This window comes from Microcaecilia unicolor, chromosome 12, assembly GCF_901765095.1.
Source record: "Microcaecilia unicolor chromosome 12, aMicUni1.1, whole genome shotgun sequence".
NCBI lineage: Eukaryota > Metazoa > Chordata > Amphibia > Gymnophiona > Siphonopidae > Microcaecilia > Microcaecilia unicolor.
The window spans coordinates 11,703,478-11,722,661 of NC_044042.1; the positions used below are offsets into that span (position 1 = coordinate 11,703,478).

The 19,184-nt window shown below is 42.4% G+C and overlaps 1 protein-coding gene and 1 long non-coding RNA gene across 3 annotated transcripts in view; one reads left to right on the forward strand and one right to left on the reverse strand.

Moving 5' to 3' along the window:
* The first annotated feature begins 2,461 nt into the window (after positions 1 to 2,461).
* Positions 2,462 to 19,184, forward strand: part of WNT2B (Wnt family member 2B) — a 69,694-nt gene continuing 52,971 nt past the window's right edge. For both annotated transcript variants that reach the window (XM_030221746.1, XM_030221747.1), the window contains exon 1: positions 2,462 to 3,281. In XM_030221746.1, coding sequence (XP_030077606.1) covers positions 3,070 to 3,281 — 212 coding nt within the window. In that variant the 5' untranslated portion in view covers positions 2,462 to 3,069. The remainder of the gene's footprint in view (positions 3,282 to 19,184) is intronic.
* Positions 3,203 to 7,413, reverse strand: LOC115482163. The gene is made up of 3 exons (XR_003944036.1): positions 7,403 to 7,413; positions 4,214 to 4,216; positions 3,203 to 3,288 (listed from the first exon to the last, which is right to left on the reverse strand). It is a non-coding gene; the product is annotated as an uncharacterized LOC115482163 (long non-coding RNA).

The window sequence follows — 19,184 nt, forward strand, 5'->3', positions numbered from 1 at the left end:
AAACAGAAGTCTGCGCAGCCTTCTACATGGAATGTTGCTTAGTGGAATAGCAACATTCCATGTAGAATCTCCAATAGTAGCAACATTCCATGTAGAATCTCCAATAGTATCTATTTTAGTTTTGTTACATTTGTACCCTGCGCTTTCCCACTCATGGCAGGCTCAATGCGGCTTACATGGGGCAATGGAGGGTTAAGTGACTTGCCCAGAGTCACAAGGAGCTGCCTGTGCCTGAAGTGGGAACCGAACTCAAAAAGTTCCTCAGGACCACTAGGCCACTCCTCCACTCCCCTGCTGTGCATTTAGAATACATGTTGAGATCTTTAAGTCTGTCCCTATGCACTATGATGAAGACCATTGACCATTTTAGTAGCTGTCCTCTGGACCATCTCCTATTTATATCTTTTTCAAGGTTCTGTCTCCAAAATTGTACCACAATATTCTAATGGGGCATCATCACCTCCTTTTTCCTACTCTCCCCATGCAGGTCCACCTTCGGATGACAATCAGAACAGCTGCATCTTTGAAATTGCTAGGTTTATCAGACTTTTAGAGCCTGTTTCGTTTTTACTGCTATCTTGAATTATATCTGTTTAAACAATGCGTTGAGGGAGTATTAATAAATTTACACCATTAGCACAGTACAGAGGCCAGGGTAGCGTTACATGGAGCCTTCTGCCGCCCGTCCCTTCTCCTCTGCTAATGCAAACAGGGACTTCTACTTGTAGTCTGCAGACTGTTCCCAGGAGCCTTCAGCTTTGAGGTTGTCTGGCTGTGTAACCTGTCCAACTCCCACAGACATTCCTTCCCTATAACTCCAGGCTACAATCGGAGAGCTAAAAGCAGCTAATGCGATTTCCCCCCCAACTGTAATTCACTCACTCAGCAGTAAGAAGTTCGTGCAAGAAGACAAATGAGAAACAAAACCAACAAGGTTTTCTAAGCGAACGCGCGTCGCGTCTTATTAGCGTCCTATGTACGATTGCAACGAGACACGAGAGAATTGGTAATAGATGAAGTGGAGGAGGCTATGCAAAGGGCATCGTAAGATGTACTTAAAACAGCTTGCCAAAGAGTAATTAATTCCCCTGGTCCTTGACTCAGTTTCCCATAATACACATCAGATTTAGCAGCATCTCCAGAATTAAATGAAAAATGTACAAAGGGTGTGTAATGGGAATGGGATGGTAATGCAAAGGCAGCCCATTAATTAAATATGGGGGGGGGGGGGGGGGGGGGGGGGAGGACAGAGAAATCCAAACTGCAGTATGCATACATAGCTGTTGACATGGTGTTATGTATCATAAGTACCACTGCCACTCTCTCCCTATAAAACGATAAGACGCCCATCCTATCCCAATCTTCGAAAGTGGCCAGTGCGGCTGACTTAAAAGCTGCTGACAAATCCCGGAGGGGAGATCCAGTCTGTGTGGCCATTTTCTGCTTTCAGATGTTTTAATTCCAGAATTTTCAAAAAAAAACAAAAAACTAAATGTTAGAACGCTTTGCAAACATTATGTTTCAGAGAGGAAGGCTTTCACATTTTTTTTTGTTTCAAAAACATGACGCATGAAACAAACAAAAACTGTTCGGTGCAAGTTTTTGGTTTGTTTGCTTGTTTTCTTTTGCACTATGGTCATTTGTTATTTATTTCTTCAGATTTGTTGTTGTTGTTTACAAAATGAAAGCCTGTTGCTATATCTTATTGACTGTGTGCATGGTTTTCACAGTTGAGCAAACCTCGTATAAATATCTCGGGTTCAGTACCGAATTGCTATTTCACTTGTACGCTGCAAAAGGTGATCTCTATAGAAAACCAAATGAGCTGCCTTGATGACTAAGTGGCACAGCCACAGGGTTCAGAGAACATTTTTAAAGTTACTAGTCTTCTTAAAATAGCACCCATATACAATTATTTAATATCTTTCGTTTGCAAATTAATACACATTTGTGTGCTTAGTCCTAACAAACTTCCCTCAACCCTCTTGCAAAGTTTATTTTTAAAGCTGTAACGTAGAGATTGAATAGGTATATACGGAGAATATCCGCCTTTATTAACATAAAACAAATTTGAGCTGGGAGATGAATACTTTAAAGAGACAGAAGCAGGGATAAGATCGGTACAATCGGGGCAATGCCTCTTTAGACTTCTAGAGGGGTTTGATTGTATTTTGAAATGACACACAAAAAAAGGAAAACCCTCAAAAAAGGATGTTTTTTTCCCCACAGCCCCCAACCTCACCCTTAAAAGCGGGATCATCTCGTTTAGATTTTTCTGGTCAGATTTTCAGACAGGACATTTAGGTCCCTTCCAGAGACCTGAATTCCCTGGTGGAGAGCAAGGCTGTAAATTGATATGTAAACTGGGAGGGCGCTAGGACCGGTTGGGTGTTGCAGTAGCTGTGAGTAGGGGTTGTAAGACTGACTCCTTTCCCTCCTCTCTCTCTTTCTCTCTCTATCTGTATCTCTGGCTCTGTCTGGCTCACAGCAGCAACAGCAGGTGGTGGTGTGGTGCTTCAGTAAAAGGTGATGCCTTCTTGCCCTGCCTCCAAGGGTAAAACAGACGGGGAAGAGTGTTAACAGACTCTGGGGACTGCTACATCTCATCATAGGCAAGGTCTCTGTGGAAGAAGCATCCAAAAGGAAGTGACACCCCTTGGGGATCTATACCTCCCCCGGCCACAGTTTATCATCTGCAAAAGGAGGAACCTCGCTGTAATCAGAAAGGACCTGCCTGTTTTCCTCCCTCTTCTGGGATCTAATCTTTTTATAATTACAGATGTAGAGCTATTTCATGACAACCAATACCTTTCCATCCTTTGCCCCCCAAACAGAAAACTCATCTCACAACTTGTAAAAAGGTTTCATTCATCCTGAACAGTAAAGCTGTTGATGGATCCTTTTGAAAGCAACCAGAAGAGAGTCAGGAAAGTCTGACCAATTTAGCCATGGCAGTCACAGGCACTTATAATTGAAGCATCTCTTTAAAAAAACAATACTCCACATGGACCTGTATTCACACTGCAAGGATACTGGATCTGGTTTGCTGATTTCTTTGGTTTGAAATCGATGCTGGGAGTTACTATGCTTGGTTCAAGGAGTCTTGACGGAGCTTCAAGGATTCCCAACAAGGGTGACCCTGCCTCGTCCTGCTCCGGATTAAGACATCCGAGTAAGAGTCTGCCAGCTTCTGAATGTCCCCATCACGCCACTTGTAGGCTTCACTTCGCTTTTCTTTTAATTCTGCTAACTCTGACACCCAGAGTGGATTCTTCGTGGTGGTAAGTTCTGAAAACCATTTTTTTTTCACTTGCAGCTCTGAGTTTTGTACTCCTGTGTGTGTTTCGCTTGTGCTTAATTATGGTACCCTCTTTAAAAAAAAAAAAAAAAAACAGTCCCTAGAGGGGGATAGGAAAAGGGAGATTTAATCAGGCTTAAAAGGAGGGCTGCCTGCCTTTGAAATGTGTGGAATGCTAGGAAACAGAGAACAAGCTTCTCAGATATTCTAGGATCCACCTCTACCAAGCTTTTAAATCCTCAGATCTTGGAAATCAAAAGGCTGAGGCCGTGCGAGCGAGTTTCCTCTTGGAGTGTGGCTGCTTTTTCAGACCCATGACAGCTGACCTCGGCCAAAAACTGTGTTTTATATCGTTTTCAGACCGACTGGTTACTGGACTGTTGCATGTGGGCTAACAGCAGCTGATGGTAAAAGCCTTTTAATTACCTTCTAGATATACAATTAACTTCTGTGAGCTGATGCAACGCTGTTCAGCGGTTCTGAAGAAATTTGTTGTATACACAGAAGGGGCTTCCAGCCAAAAATATAATTTCGTGGTTTCTGATTATGTTCCTGCAAATGACTTAAACTTACAGTCAGCAGACTGGACCCATCAAGGTTACAGCTGCATAGAACTAGGAGGCTCTGTTTCAAAGAGTGATGGATTTATTTTGATCAAACTGAATACAAAGTGATTAATGTGTCTGAATTTTATCAATACCAAGATGTAATGAGGTTATCCCTAAGATTTTAAAGACCAGCATACCAAGGAGAACCACAAGGTCCTCGTCCTGCTCTCCCCCCCCCCCCCCCCCCCCCTCCCCATGCTAGTAGGGCAGCCTGATTGCTGGAGGGTGGGAATAGAGGAAGAATGCAATAACTTATGATATCACTCGCATTTTGAGGTGTATTTTTCCTAGAAAATGATGGCCACACGGTCTCACAGCTTTATTTTCGTCATCTTGGAAACAGCTGGCCAGCAAATCCTTAGCCCATCATTTGCTGGCACGCTAAAACCTGGCCAAAGCTTGACACACACTGTGTGCCTTGCCCATTAGCAGTCACAATAAAACCAAATGGCCTTTCCTGGTCCTTCTTTAAAAAAAAAAGCAGAATCCCTGAAATTGTTTCTCGGTGGGTTTTAGGTTTCAACACCAAAGCTTGCGTCATTCCTTACAGAAGGGTTGTGGTTGCCTTGTTAGTCTGCTGGAACATGTAGAAATGAGAATCAAGGAAGAAGGTCCCAGGGCAGATCCTTTTTTTTTTTTGCTGGACTAAATCGTTTGTACCCAGCTTGAGTTTGTACGGTTCTCGAAAGTTGCTCCCAAATATATATTAGCATCGTCCGTCCATCAAAAGTCTCATTGAACAGAATTTCCTGAAACCCCGCAGCACAAAAATTTAGCTGACTTTTACGGTGGTCTATGTTTCTTTTCTTTATTTTTCTGTAAGAAGAGTTCATAATGAAATATTAGTTTTGCAAGAGTTTTAATTATTGTATCATTTCCTGGATAATTTCTTACATGACTGCATCAATTGAGATCCTAGGTATATATAATTCATATAATGCTCGTGTCCTGGAAATCAGTTCCGAAATGAGGTGGTACAAGGGGAGCTGTAGGTCTTTTAGGCTGTGAGCATTTTGCAAGACTTCAGCCTAGTAGTCCAACTGGGCTGGAGATAGCCCTGTTTTAATACCATTGACTGATGAGTGTCCATCAATAGCTAACTCCATTGTGAGTCAGTCCAAACCGTTTTCCTTTACTTTTCTTACTCATGTTTGCTTCAGTCTGAGCAGTTATGAGTCTATTGGGGTTTTTTTTTTATTAGCCTGATTTATGATATGGAAAACCAAAATATGAAAGTGCTAAACCCCTACGAGAGAAGCTACACTGGCTCCCACTCAAAGAACGCATCGTGTTCAAGGTATGCACCCTAGTTCACAAAATCATCCATGGCCATGCTCCAGTCTGCATGTCAAACCTGATAGACTTACCACCCAGAAATGCCAAAAAATCATCTCGCACATTCCTTAATCTTCATTTCCCCAACTGCAAAGGCTTAAAATACAAACTAATGCAGGCATCAACCTTTTCCTATATGAGCACAGAATTCTGGAGCACGCTGCCGCGCAACACCAGCTTCCGCAAACTATTGAAGACCCATCTCTTCAACAAGACATATAACAAAGATAAAGACATGTGAAATTCCCCACATGCATCTAGAATTGTTTTATAATGTTTATCTTGTTATATCGCTACTATGCTTTATCATTAGCATGTAACCCAAAATCTTTCTGTAAAACCAAATGTCTATACTGCCCTATCTCCACTATTCATGATGTATTGTAAGCCACATTGAGCCTGCAAAGAGGTGGGAAAATGTGGGATACAAATGCAACAAATAAAAAAATAAGGAAAAGAGGGCAAGAGTGTGTATCTTTAAAGCACTGACTGGGTAGGTTCTTTTCAGATCTACACATTATGATCATCGCTATTGCTGCTTGGAAATAGTGATCAGAATGCAATAAGATTTGTCGCAAACATAATCACAGAAAGGAGAACACAAAAGAAAGCACCTAATTTTAAAAAGAGAGACTATGATATAAAGAGGGAATTAGAAAAAAGCAAAAATGAGTGTTTGCCAGAGAAAAAAAAAGTTCACATGAAGAGTGGAAATTATTTAAAAATACCATTTTGGAAGCTCAGGTAAAAGAGATTCCATACATTAAAAAGGTTGAAATGAGACCAAATGATTGTTGGCATGTTTTAGGGGGTAATTCTATAAAGTGGGCACCAAAATTTGGGTTCCAAGTGCGCATGTAAATTATCACAATATGAGTATACACATACATATATGTGCACATTCACATTTAAATACCAATATCCCAGCTACCTGCTCTTCTCTAAAAAGGCACCTAAATCTAATGGTGCATAGTTTGAAGGTGGACACACACAAGCATAGAGTCTGGGTGGAGCGACCCATAGTTGCCATGTAAATTAAAGAATGTTAACATTTACATGTTTTTGCAATTTAAGCACAAGTATTTATACCCAAGGGCATAGCTACGGGGGGCCACGGAGGCCTGGGCCCCTGCAAATTTCATCCAGGCCCCTGGTTTGGCTGGCAGGGGTCCCGAACCCCCGCCAGCCGAAACCTTCATCAGCGCAGTCTCCAGCGCAGCCATATTCGCTGCCTGCCCCCTGCTCTTCTTTCTTCTTGCTCCTCCTGTGCTGGAGACTGCGCTGAAGGCTTTGACTGGCAGGGGTTGGGGACCCCCGCCAGCAAAGATATTTGTTTGTGAGGGGGCTAGGCGAGGCAGTGGGGGGGGGGGTGAGGTGAGGCGGTGGGGGGCAGTGGGACGGCACTCAAAATGTGCCCCCAACCTCAGGCTCTGGCCCCCTCCCACCGTGAGGTCTGGCTACGCCCCTGTTTACACCAGCTCTATGGCTAGCATAAAGGCAATTAATAATTCCTAATTCATAAATTCAAATAAAATAAAATTATAGAATACTATTTATTTTATATTTTTGATAAGCGAAATGCACACCTAAATTTAGGCACAGTGCTGTAGAATTTTGCCATCCACATGGTGAGGTAAAAGAAGGAAAAGTCAAAAAGGTATCTTTCAGAAAATGGATAGTAGATCCTAATGAGGAAAATAAGGAAGCACTGGCAAATTAAATGTCCAACAGTAATAAAGCAGATGAAGAGAATTTTTGAAAAGACACATGCTGTAGAGGCCTAAACTTTTGCAAATGTATTGGACCATTAGACAACCAAGAGGTAAAAGATGTGCTCAGGGAAGATATGGAAAAAGTGGGAAAACTAAGGGTTCCTTTTACTAAGCTGCAGTAAAAGGGAGCAGGGCCTAACATCAGTGTGTGTTTTTGATGCACTCTGAGGCCCTCTTGTACCGCAGCGGGTAAAAGACTAGGTTTTTTTCTCAAAAAGAAATGGACGTGCGGTAAATGAACCACTTGCCGCATGACCATTTTGGAGGGGGGGGGGAGAGCACTTTCTTCCACCCATTGAGGTGGTAGTAAGGGCTCCCACGTTAACCCAGCGGTAACCACCGGCGCTACAAAAAAATAGAAAATATTTTTGTAGCACCAGAAATGGCACGCGCTGGGGGCGGGAACTAACGCCGGGCTCCTGTGGTAGTTCTCGATTGGTGTGTGCCAACCCTTTAGTAAAGGGTCCCCTAAGGGCTAAATGTACTAAAGTGCAGTCCTGTGTTATTGTGTCTTGATATATAATTACAAACATTTTATGTATTGGGACCAATTTACTAACAACTTACGTTAATGGCATTAGCATGAACCAACGCAGTAGCAATATTTTGTGAATCTAGTGTTAGTCACTCTTTACTTAAGGATATAAGGGTCCTACCCTCACTGGAAACTTTCTTGGATGGTGGTGGTGATTGGATCGAATAAAGCAATTCACTGTAAATCTAGAGAAACACAAACTAAAGAGTAGCAAATCAACAGGACTGGATGGTACTTGTCCCAGAATTCTGAAAGAGCTCAAACATGAAATTTCTAACCATCAGTGTGGTTTCCCTGTTTACTTTGGAAGGTAAATGGTAAGGAAGAGGAGGAAAACCAATTCAGCATTAGCACTGGTAACATTTTATTGGGCACTGTCCTTCATGCCCATCCCAAGTCTGTGCCCATAGCCTATCATTTAAAACTGCTATGGTACCTGAAGATTGGAGGGTGGCCTAACGCCAATTTTTAAAAAGGGCTCTGAGGTGATCCAGAAAATTATAGACCAGTGAACTTGACCTCAGTGCTGGACAAAAACGTTGAAGTTATTCTTAAAAACTAATTGCTGAATATATAGATAGACACAATTTAATGGGAATGAATCATCGTGAGTTTAGCAAAGACCAGTCTTGCCTTACCAATTTATCAGAATGTTTGGAAGGTGTAAATATGTGGATAAAGGCAAGCTGGTTGGCAAAATGTATTTGGATTTTCAGAAGGCATTTGACAAAATCTCTCATGAGAGACCCTCAGGATATTAAAGTGCCATGGGTTAGGAGTTAGTGCCCTATTGATAATTGGAAATGGGTTCAAAAAAAGAGGAAAAAAAATACAATCAGTTTTTCCAGTTACAGAAGGTTCACTGGTGGAATGTCCCAAGGGTCTTAAGTGATCTAGAGTGACAAGTGAGATAATCAGATTTGCAGATGACACAACATTACTCAAAGTCATTAAACCAGCAGAGGATTGAGAGAATTTGCATAAAGAGTTTGTGAGACAAAGAGACTGAGCATCAATATGGCAGATGAAATTCAATTGGGATAAGTGCAAAGCAATGCACGTGAGTGAAAAATAATCCCAACTACAGGATTCTATCTACACCCAAGAAAAAGATTTTGGAATCACTGTGGTCACTACATCCAAACTTTTCAGCCTAGTGTGCCTCAGCTGCTAAAAGAACAAACAGAATATTATGGAACCAAAAAAGATGGAGAGCAAAACCAAGATATTCATTCTGCCAATGTTTATAGGTCCGTGGTGAGACCACACCTTGAGTACTATGTGCAGTTCTGGTCACCCCATCTCAAGAAGGATATATTGCAACTAGAAAAGAGGACAATGCATGAAACTAACGACCAGCAGATTGAAAACTAACTGTACATTTATTATGACATTTGTATCCTGCATTATCCCAAACAGAATTCAGGTTCAATGTGGCTTACAATCCAGTTATAAGCAGGTACTATCTCTGTCCCTAGAGGGCTCACAATCTTGGTTTTTGTACCTGAGGCAATGGAGGGTTTAGTGACTTGGCCAGTGTCACAATGAGCTGCAGTGGGAATTGAACCCAGGATCAAGGTCTACTATACTAACCATTAGGCCACTCCTCCATTCCATGCCTTTGAATGTGCAACTGAGAAAGACCACCTGAACACTGTCCTTCCCAGCAATGTGGCTGCTGAGAGATACCTCTCTCGGTGCAACTGAAGATGATTGCCCCACCCCCCTGTCCTGAGCCATTACCAGGCTCCAGGTCCCCACCTTGCTTGGTTAATATATGCCACGGCTTTGGCACTGTCTGATGATATCACTCAAACCATCTTCTGCTGCAACAAGGGAAGGAACTCCGTTAGGGTCGGCAGATCTCTACTTGAAATGACTGATCATCTAGTATGCTTCCAGTATACTCCTGTGCTACTTGATTCAAGCAATGGGTTCCTCAGTCTGTAAAATTTGCATCGGTTGTCATCATTGTTGTAGGTACACACAGTTATTATGATATGTTGCTGGAGGATGTGGTCAAGACCTCTAACACTTTAAAAGAGGTTTGTATATCTGTATAGGTTCCTGGAGGAAATATCCACAAAACAATTATTAGCCGAGTACATTTGGGAAAGCAACTGCTTAGCCCTTGAAATAATCTATGAGAGATTTGATCTACTTTTTGGAGTCTGATTGATCCAGACTGGTCACTGTTAGAGACAGATGCAAGGCTGGTTGGACCTCGGTCTGACTCAGCAAATCTCCTGAATGAACTTCTGGGGGGAGGGGGGTCCCTTTCTCGCCATCCCACTTTCCTTTCTACCTTTTGAACTGTTTTTATTTATTTTTTTTTTTGCAGAAGTTATAAGAAGTCATTTCTCTAGACTCGGAACCTTACATTTCAAGAACAACGAAGGAGATTGTTTTTAAAATATACCTTTCTTATTTTTCTAGTCTGAAAAAATCTTTGCTTTCCCTTTCTCTTGCAAGATAAAGCCTGGTTCCCTCTTTATGACACCTTTTAAGCACAGCTTCCATTAAGAGCTTAACTCTCTGACCCCCAAGCAAGACTGAGATCAAACTATTTCCTTCAGATCAAAGGGCTCCTTGTAGGCAGTTTGGTTTGAGATCTTTGCCTAATCTTGGGGTTTTATTTTCTTTACAATTACACTGTGTTTTGCTCCCCAAGGAGAAGGGTCCACTGAGCGTTTCTTAACATCTTACTGTAAAGTGAAAGGATCCACGAGACAACAAAATATCCTCTTCATCTTTACAGTCTCAAGAAACTTATCCTGGATTTGTGGTCACCTCGCTGCTCATTTCTTCATGTGATTCAGGCCTAGATTTTATATGTAGGAAGTAGTATAGGTACGCAGTCATTAAAAGGAAGATTTTTTTTTTAGAAAGAATGTGAAATTCCTATAGTACAGTGCACTCCATTTAAGTGCACGTTGGATAAACGCACGCTCTGTTTAACTGCATGCCGTACTTCGGTCCCATTTTTGGCGCCATCAATTTCTATGGGGACAAACTTCGGTTTAGCGCACCACTGATAAGTGCAAGATTCGCTTATATGCATGGTTTGACTGCTCCTCTGCAGGGAAGACTCCGCATAAGCATTCGCACGGAATTTGGAAGCCGATTGGCACGTGACAACCAACGGGATTTCAAATTTATCGCCCCTTTGACTGCCACAGGCAGAATAAGTGAAAGAATGTTGTTAGAGTGTACACTGGGGTCGTCGTTGCGCAACTGTAAGACTTTAACATTGGCTGAACGAATAGAAGTTTTTAAAAAATTAGAAAACAAACAAAGTCAAGCATCTATTGCTAAAGAATATGGTGTCAATCCCAGTCAAATTTCACGTATCTTGAAGCAGAAAGACCAACTTCTGGAAGATTGGCAAAACAATACAAATCCACACAGGAAACGAAAATGGGCGGGAAAAGCTGAGGAGGTAGAAGATGCTCTTCTTCGGTGGTTTTCTCAAGTCAGGAGCACACAGTTTCCTGTCAGTGGTCCACTACTTATGGAGAAAGCTAATCAGCTAGCTGAAAGTCTTGGACTAACTGAATTCAAAGCCACTGTTGGATGGTTGGAAAGATGGAAGGAGAGGAACAACATAAAATTCAAGAAACAGCATGGTGAAAAACAAGACGCTGATGACTTTGGTGCTGAAAATTGGGTTGTTTCAGTTCTTCCTACCATCTTGAACGAGTTTGCACCTCGTGATGTTTTCAATGCTGACGAAAACGGTCTCTACTGGCAAGCGATTCCTGATGGAACACTTGCATTCAAACAAGCTGAAACTACAGGAGGTAAAACGTTGAAGGACCGACTGACGATCCTCCTTTGCTGCAATATGGATGGGAGTGAGAAGTTGGAACCACTCGTCATTGGAAAGAGTAAACAGCCCCGTTGCTTCAAGAATGTTAAGTGACTTCCTGTGTCGTATGAGGCTAACGCAAATTCATGGATGACGGGAGAAATTTGGAAGCAGTGGCTAAAGAAGTTAGGCACTAGAATTGTGGGGGCAGAAAACACTGGTGGATCAAGGGGGGCAACCTCCCTGAACCCCCCCCCCCCCCCAGTACAGCACTGCACAAAATGAACACCTTTATATAACCAAGACATCCCTAGGAACAGATGAAAATCCCAATGATCTTGGTGGACATAAATGTGTATTCCTCTTCTGAAATGGAGAACGTGCATGTATATTTTAGCCCCACCCTAGTCCCACCCAAAACGTACACCCAGATCAGCCCCTCTTGCAATGTACGCATACTTACATGTTGGACATGTATATCCCGGTTTTCTAAAATCATGAATAGAGTTTCTAAAACAGCCACCTAAGTAAAAACCCAAGGCACAGATGCCATGATGGTCAGAACTCCCGCGGTAAGCCAACAGCGCAGAAACTATACCGCCAGAACAGCGCAGAAATTTAGCTCGCCAATGCTCAAAGGAATTGGTATGCAAATCATATGTGCATCGTTAAAGCAAAAGCAAGGGGGGACTTGATTGGCGCATATGCAGAAACGTTTTGCAGTAAGCCCAGCTCTTGTGCTCATTCGCCAGGCAAACAAAAGAGCATAAGAGTAGCCATGTTGCGTTAGACCAATAGTCCATCTAGCCCAGTATCCTGTTTCCAACAATGGCCAAGCCAGACAACAAGACCCTGGCAGAAACCCAAATCGTGGCAACACTCCATGCTACAAATGCCAGGGCAAGTAGTTGCTTCCCTATGTCTGTCTCAATAGCAGACTATGGACTTTTCCTCCAGGAACTTGTCCAAACCTTTTTTAAGCCCAGATATGGTAACTGCTGTTACCACATCCTCCAGCAAAGAGTTCCAGAGCTTATCTATTCGTTGATTTAAAACATATTTCCTCCTATTTGTTTTAAAAGTATTTCCATGTAACTTCATGGAGTGTCCCCTAGTCTTTGTACTTTTGGAACAAGTAAAAACTCGATTTACTTCTATTTGTTCTACACCACTCAGTATTTTGTAGACCTTAATCATATCTCCCCTCAGCCATCTCTTTTCCAAGCTGAAGAGCCCGAACCTATTTAGTCTTTCTTCATACGAGAAGAGTTCCATCCCCTTTCTCATTGGAGCCGACTCTGTGCTTGACTGCTTGAGTGCCTCGGGTGCTTGAGCACCCTCAATATTGAGACAATTCTTTGTATGTGTCCAGGGAGGGGTTATTTCCATTGGACTTAGCACCCCCAATAATTTTGAAAAGTTGGCTCCTATACCCTTGCTACTAACATATGGTAATTTGCCAGCTCTGTGGGTGAGCGACAAACACAGAAGAAAACAAACCTTCGCACTGAAAAATCCAAAGAACAACGTCACAGCGAAGGAGACAAGATGGATGATGCCAAAAAACTTCTACTGGACTCAAAAAAAGTTCACAGCAAAAGTTTATTGAAACAATCTGGACTCGACACGAATCGTATTCGGCCACTCAGGCCTGCCGCAGGAGTCCCTGTAGAACATTGCTATAAGATGAAGAGGTCTTCTTAAAATTTGCAGCTAGCAGACTAAACCAAGCTGTGATAGGGCAAAGCTTCTCTCCTCAAGTGTGCGCTGTCGTGACATGTCTTTGAGATGATGCTCGTCTTGTCAGGACGGCGCACACTTGAGGAGAAAAGTGTGTGCTGAGCAGAAAGACCAAATTGAATGTTAGGGATTACATCCAGGGAGTGATCATTTCTATTGAGTTTGGTACCCTAATCATTCCGAAATGTTGGTGCCTGTGGCTGCTGCTCCATTTATTAAGGCTCCCTGAGTATTAGTTAACTTTTCTCTTTCTCATTCTATTAAATAAAGTTTAAACCAGAAATGGAGACTGCTACTACTACTACTACTACTATTTAGCATTTCTATAGCGCTACAAGGCATACACAGCGCTGCAGAAACATAGAAGAAAGACAGTCCCTGCTCAAAGAGCTTACAATCTAATAGACAAAAAATAAAGTAAGCAAATCAAATCAATTATTGTGTACAGGAAGGAGGAGGGTAGGTGGAGGCGAGTGGTTACAAGTGGTTACGAGTCAAAAGCAATGTTAAAGAGGTGGGCTTTCAGTCTAGATTTAAAGGTGGCCAAGGATGGGGCAAGACGTAGGGGCTCAGGAAGTTTATTCCAGGCGTAGGGTGCAGCAAGACAGAAGGCGCGAAGTCTGGAGTCTGCTGTCCTGCAGAGAAAAATGCCACATTCTCCACCCCCCCTAAAACCCCCCCACATGTGCTCTCTGCTGCTATAGAGACACCGGGGGGGGGGGGGGGGGGGGCAGTGGAAGAGCTGCACTGGAAGGTGCTCTCAGAGAGTGGCATCCTCTTCACTTGACCACAGGAGGTGCTGCAGAGCATGGACTGTGTGAGGAAAATGGGAAACACTGGAAGGGGGACTTCTGGGAGGTGCTGAATCTTTAATGCAAACCAGATGGGGAGGAGGATGGAAAAGGGATCTGCAGAGAAGGAAAACACTCTTTAGATTATAAACTGATAAAGAGCTGAGATCTTTGAAAAAAACCAAAACTGTGCTACAAGACTTGGCTGTGACTGTAAATGCTCTATTGCCTCAGTGATTTAGTGGTGTTAGAACCCCTGGATATCCTGGTAACCCCCTTAATGCTCTTTAGATAGCGACTGTCCTCCTCTGCTTTCCAGGGATATATGATTCAGTTCAGAGTTTTATCCCACCCAACCTTCAAAAGCTTTGGTAAGAATGAGGGCAGTGTCTCTCTACTGCAGCGCTGGTCTCACAGAGTTTAAAAAGGGTTAGACGGTTTCCTAAAGGACAAGTCCATAAACCGCTACTAAACGGACTTGGAAATATCCAAAATGCCAGGAATAACATGTATAGAATGTTTGTACGTTTGGGAAGCTTGCCAGGTGCCCTTGGCCTGGATTGGCCGCTGTCGTGAACAGGATGCTGGGCTCGATGGACCCTTGGTCTTTTCCCAGTGTGGCATTACTTATGTACTTATGTCCTCTACTTGGCTCACTTTTATTACATAGAGCAGTGATTTAACCTATTGTGATGTCATAGTGGCTCATTCCACCAATAAGAGCCAACCTCATTAGTGATGTCACAATGGCTTGATTGTATAGAATGTTTGTATGTTTGGGAAGCTCACCAGGTGCCCTTGGCCTGGATTGGCCGCTGTCGTGGACAGGATGCTGGGCTCGATGGACCCTTGGTCTTTTCCCAGTGTGGCATTACTTATGTACTTATGTCCTCTACTTGGCTCACTTTTATTACATAGAGCAGTGATTTAACCTATTGTGATGTCATAGTGGCTCATTCCACCAATAAGAGCCAACCTCATTAGTGATGTCACAATGGCTTGATTGTATAGAATGTTTGTATGTTTGGGAAGCTCACCAAGTGCCCTTGGCCTGGATTGGCCGCTGTCGTGGACAGGATGCTGGGCTCGATGGACCCTTGGTCTTTTCCCAGTGTGGCATTACTTATGTACTTATGTCCTCTACTTGGCTCACTTTTATTACATAGAGCAGTGATTTAACCTATTGTGATGTCATAGTGGCTCATTCCACCAATAAGAGCCAACCTCATTAGTGATGTCACAATGGCTTGATTGTATAGAATGTTTATATGTTTGGGAAGCTTGCCAGGTGCCCTTGGCCTGGATTGGCCACTGTCGTGGACAAGATGCTGGGCTCGATGGACCCTTGGTCTTTTCCCAGTGTGGCATTACTTATGTACTTATGTATAGGATGACAAAAGAAGGTTATTTTTGTCATGGTTAAAATGTTTCTATGGGAGTAAGAGTGATCCTGAGCCCATAAACTGAAGCAGAAACACGGCAACTTGGTTTTCTGTTCCAGAAACATAGACCATCACGGGATGTATAACAAGAAATAAGTTTAAGGAATGATTCTTACAACGCGTCACCAATATAATTGTTTCATTCTAAAATGCTTTAGATAGAAAGCATTGGAAAAGGTTTTCTGAGCCAGTCTTGGGATGGGGAAATTAGAGCTGTGTTTATATGAAAAGGAAAAAAAATGAAACAGACATTTTTGTAAACAACATGAAATTATTAAATTTTCAGATACTTAAGGAGTGACCCTCTCTGCCTTAGAAGGAGTTTAGCAATTACTGAACTATAATTTGATTCCTGGAAGATGCAGGCAATGTTATGCAAAGCTTCTGTCTTGGAATGGATGGTTATTTATGCTACCAAAGCAGAGATGTCAACACAGCTAGCCAAAGCTCCCAATGACGATGTCAAGTAAGAAGTAAAAGAGGTTTTTTTCTACACGCTCCTTTCAACTAAAGCTAAATAAAGAAAAAAAAAACAAAATTCATGGTCATTACCAACCTATTTGACCAAAACGACTGCAACAGTTTCACAATTGACAACCATTTGAAAATTCTAGGTATAATTATAGATAAACATTTAACATTTGATGCTCAAGTCTCCTCAGTAATCACAAAATCTTTTAGGTCTCTTTGGAAACTAAAAAGGATCAGACCCTATTTCTCATCAGAAACATTCAGACTATTGGTAAAATCATTAACATTATCCCAATTCGATTATTGTAATGCCATATATGCTGGCTGTAAGGAGTACCTGTTGAAAAAACTCCAAACAGCTCAAAACACTGCAGCCATGTTCATATATAAAATCTCTCATTTTGAAAGTGCCTCCCCTTTATTAATCAAATTACGCTGCCTTCCCATCAAAGTGAGAATTACCTTCAAATTATGCACTTTTATCTTTCAAGTCCTAAATGGCACAGCTCCAGACTATATGGTACCATTAATAAACTTACCTCAAGGAAACGCTAAATACGAGGCAAGAAACTATCTCAGACTACACCTCCCAAATTGCAAAAAAGTGATCTACAAAACTGTCCCCTCTGCAGACTTCACTTACCCGGGAACCAAATGGTGGAACTCCTGACCACCCAAAATAAGAAATATACAGGAATATACTAGATTCTGCAAAATCCTCAAATCGTTTCTATTCAAACAAACCCTCACAAAGAACAACCATATCTCAAACAATTAATTATTATCAGAATTGGTTATTACTCTGTTTACCATTAACTTTCTCTTTGCTTCATGTACAATTTCTCATTCATAATAGATTTTCTAAATGTTAAATATCCATATCTATCCCGGTATGTTTATGATACTGTATTGTAAAATTGGATTCTTACAACAAATTATCTTTCTTTTTGCATTATTCTCTCTTATGTATCCTATACTGTTTATTGTAAGCCACACTGAACTCAAACTAGTTTGGGATAATGTGGGATATAAATGACACAAATAAATAAAACACAGCACAAGTCACAGACTTGGTTAAATAGCTGGGAAATTTCAAGTAAACTTCAAGAATTCTGATTCAGTGACAAAGCATCAATGTTTGGTTCACACATCAGAAGACACTGGCCAATGGTAAGGCGGCTTCGGTAATACCAAATGACATCAGTTTGCGTATTTTAAACACCACGAGAACTTTCAACAGAGTCCGACCTGTTTTAAAGGAATTCAATAAAGGTCTCAGTGCAAAGCTGCTTATGTTCAGCCATGTGTTCAATGGTAGACACTTTTAGGAGGGAAATTCAGTCAAGGACTCTCAAATGACCCCTTTTACAAAGGTGCAGTAGCATTTTTAGTGCACGCTAAAAATTAGACTGCAGTAACTGCAGGGCCACCGAGGGGGGGGGGGCAGGGAGGGGCAAAATTCCCCGGGCCCGGGCCTCCAAGGGGGGCCCGGCGCTGGGATCAGGCCGCCGGCGCTGCAGTCCCCGGTCTTACCTGCCTGCCTCCTCGGCTCCAGGCCCCCTGCATTCAAAGCGGCAGTCACAGATCGCCTCTCTTCTGGCCTTCCCTCCCTGTGTCCCGCCCTCGCAGAAACTGGAAGTTACATCAGACGAGGGCTGGACACAGGGAGGGAAGGCCAGAAGAGATGCGATCCGCGACTGCCGCTTTGAATGAAGGGGGCCCGGAGCCATGCAGGCAGGCAGGTGAGACTGCGGACTGCAGCGGCGGGGGGGGGGGGGCGTAGGTGGCCTTGCCCTGGGCCCGGCCCTAACTGTGTAGATGCCCATAGGAATATTATGGGCATCTACATGGTTAACACGCATTCATTTTTAGCATGCGCTAAAAACACTAGCACACTAAAGTTAGGTGCCGGAATGATGCGTGCTAAGTGCGAATTTTATAAAGGTAGTTCCGTACACAACTATCTATATAGAGACCTATGTTTAGAGCTCAATTTCACACGTAACTTTGCACACATGCAACCAAAGACTGGCGCAACTATATGGTGAGAGAAAAAATATCAAATGGAAAGAAGACACTGCATAAAACAGAAGACACTGGGACCAAAGCGAATAGAAAAACTAAATGATCAGACAACTAAGGTAGAAAAAAAGTATTTTATTCAGAATTTATTAATTGGAATATGTCAGCTTTTAGAAATGTGCATCTGTGATATTTTGCATGTAAGTTTCAATTTTTCTAGTATTGCTGCATGCTGAGTCTGACTTCTTGAGGTAACTTTACAGTTCAGTATTTTGCCTTCATATCTGTTGTGTCATGTGTTTTTCATGCGTGATCAAGTTGCAGTATCCTGCTAGCATGTAGCATTAGCAGCCCTTTTTGTTTTGTTTTTTACACGAAGTAGTGTATTGGTGTTTTAGAGCCTGGTGTAATTACAGTGCTGTCTTTCCACGCATAAGGTTGTAGCTCGTCCTGTCCTTGGAATTAGTGCTGTTATGGTTTGCTAAGGTTATGAGTGTGTTTTTGCACACGTTTGTGTATAGTGTTTTGCAGTGGAGAGATTGTGTATTGGCCTTACTGAGGTGGCACCAAAACATCGGAAAGGGTTTTAGAGCCTAAATCATGACACACTACCTCTTGAAGGATCTACATATGGTCGTTAATAAAAGGAGCTCATTGTGAACACTATCCACCCTAAAAGGGTGTTTTGTGGCTCTACATGAGAATTGCGATATTATGATCCCTTGTTTCATATTGTTGACGGTCTGCATTTTCCGTATGGGTGGTATATTGGTGTATTAGGGTCTGCCCAGTGTTATGGTACAGTAAGGCTCTGAGTGTGTTTTTGTACAAATTTGTGCATAGTGTTTTGCAGTTGAGCGATTGTGGTTAGTATATGCTTTGAGCAACCACTTTTTTTTCTGTGTGTTGTCAGACAATTATGGATGTAAGCTCTGCCCCTGGCCCATCCCTAGCCCCGCCCCTTTAGCCTCCCCAAACAGTTGGGCCACCGACTGCCTATGGTCATTCGACACAATCACCCCCAAGTCTTCTTTCATACACAAAACTAGCCTAGTGGTTAGTGCAGTGGACTTTGATCCTGGGGAACTGAGTTCGATTCCCACTGCAGCTCCTTGTGACTGTGGGCAAGTCACTTAACCCTCCATTGCCCCAAAATACAAAATAAGTACCTGAATATTTGTAAACCACTTTGAATGTAGTTGCAAAAACCTCAGAAAGGCAGTATATCAAGTCTCATTTCCCTTTCCCCCTTTCCCTTATGACATCACAATATCAGAAGTGAGCCAAGTATCGGGCAATCAAGCCATTGTGACATCACTGATGAGGTTGACTCTTATTGGTGGAATGAGTGGAGGAGTAGCC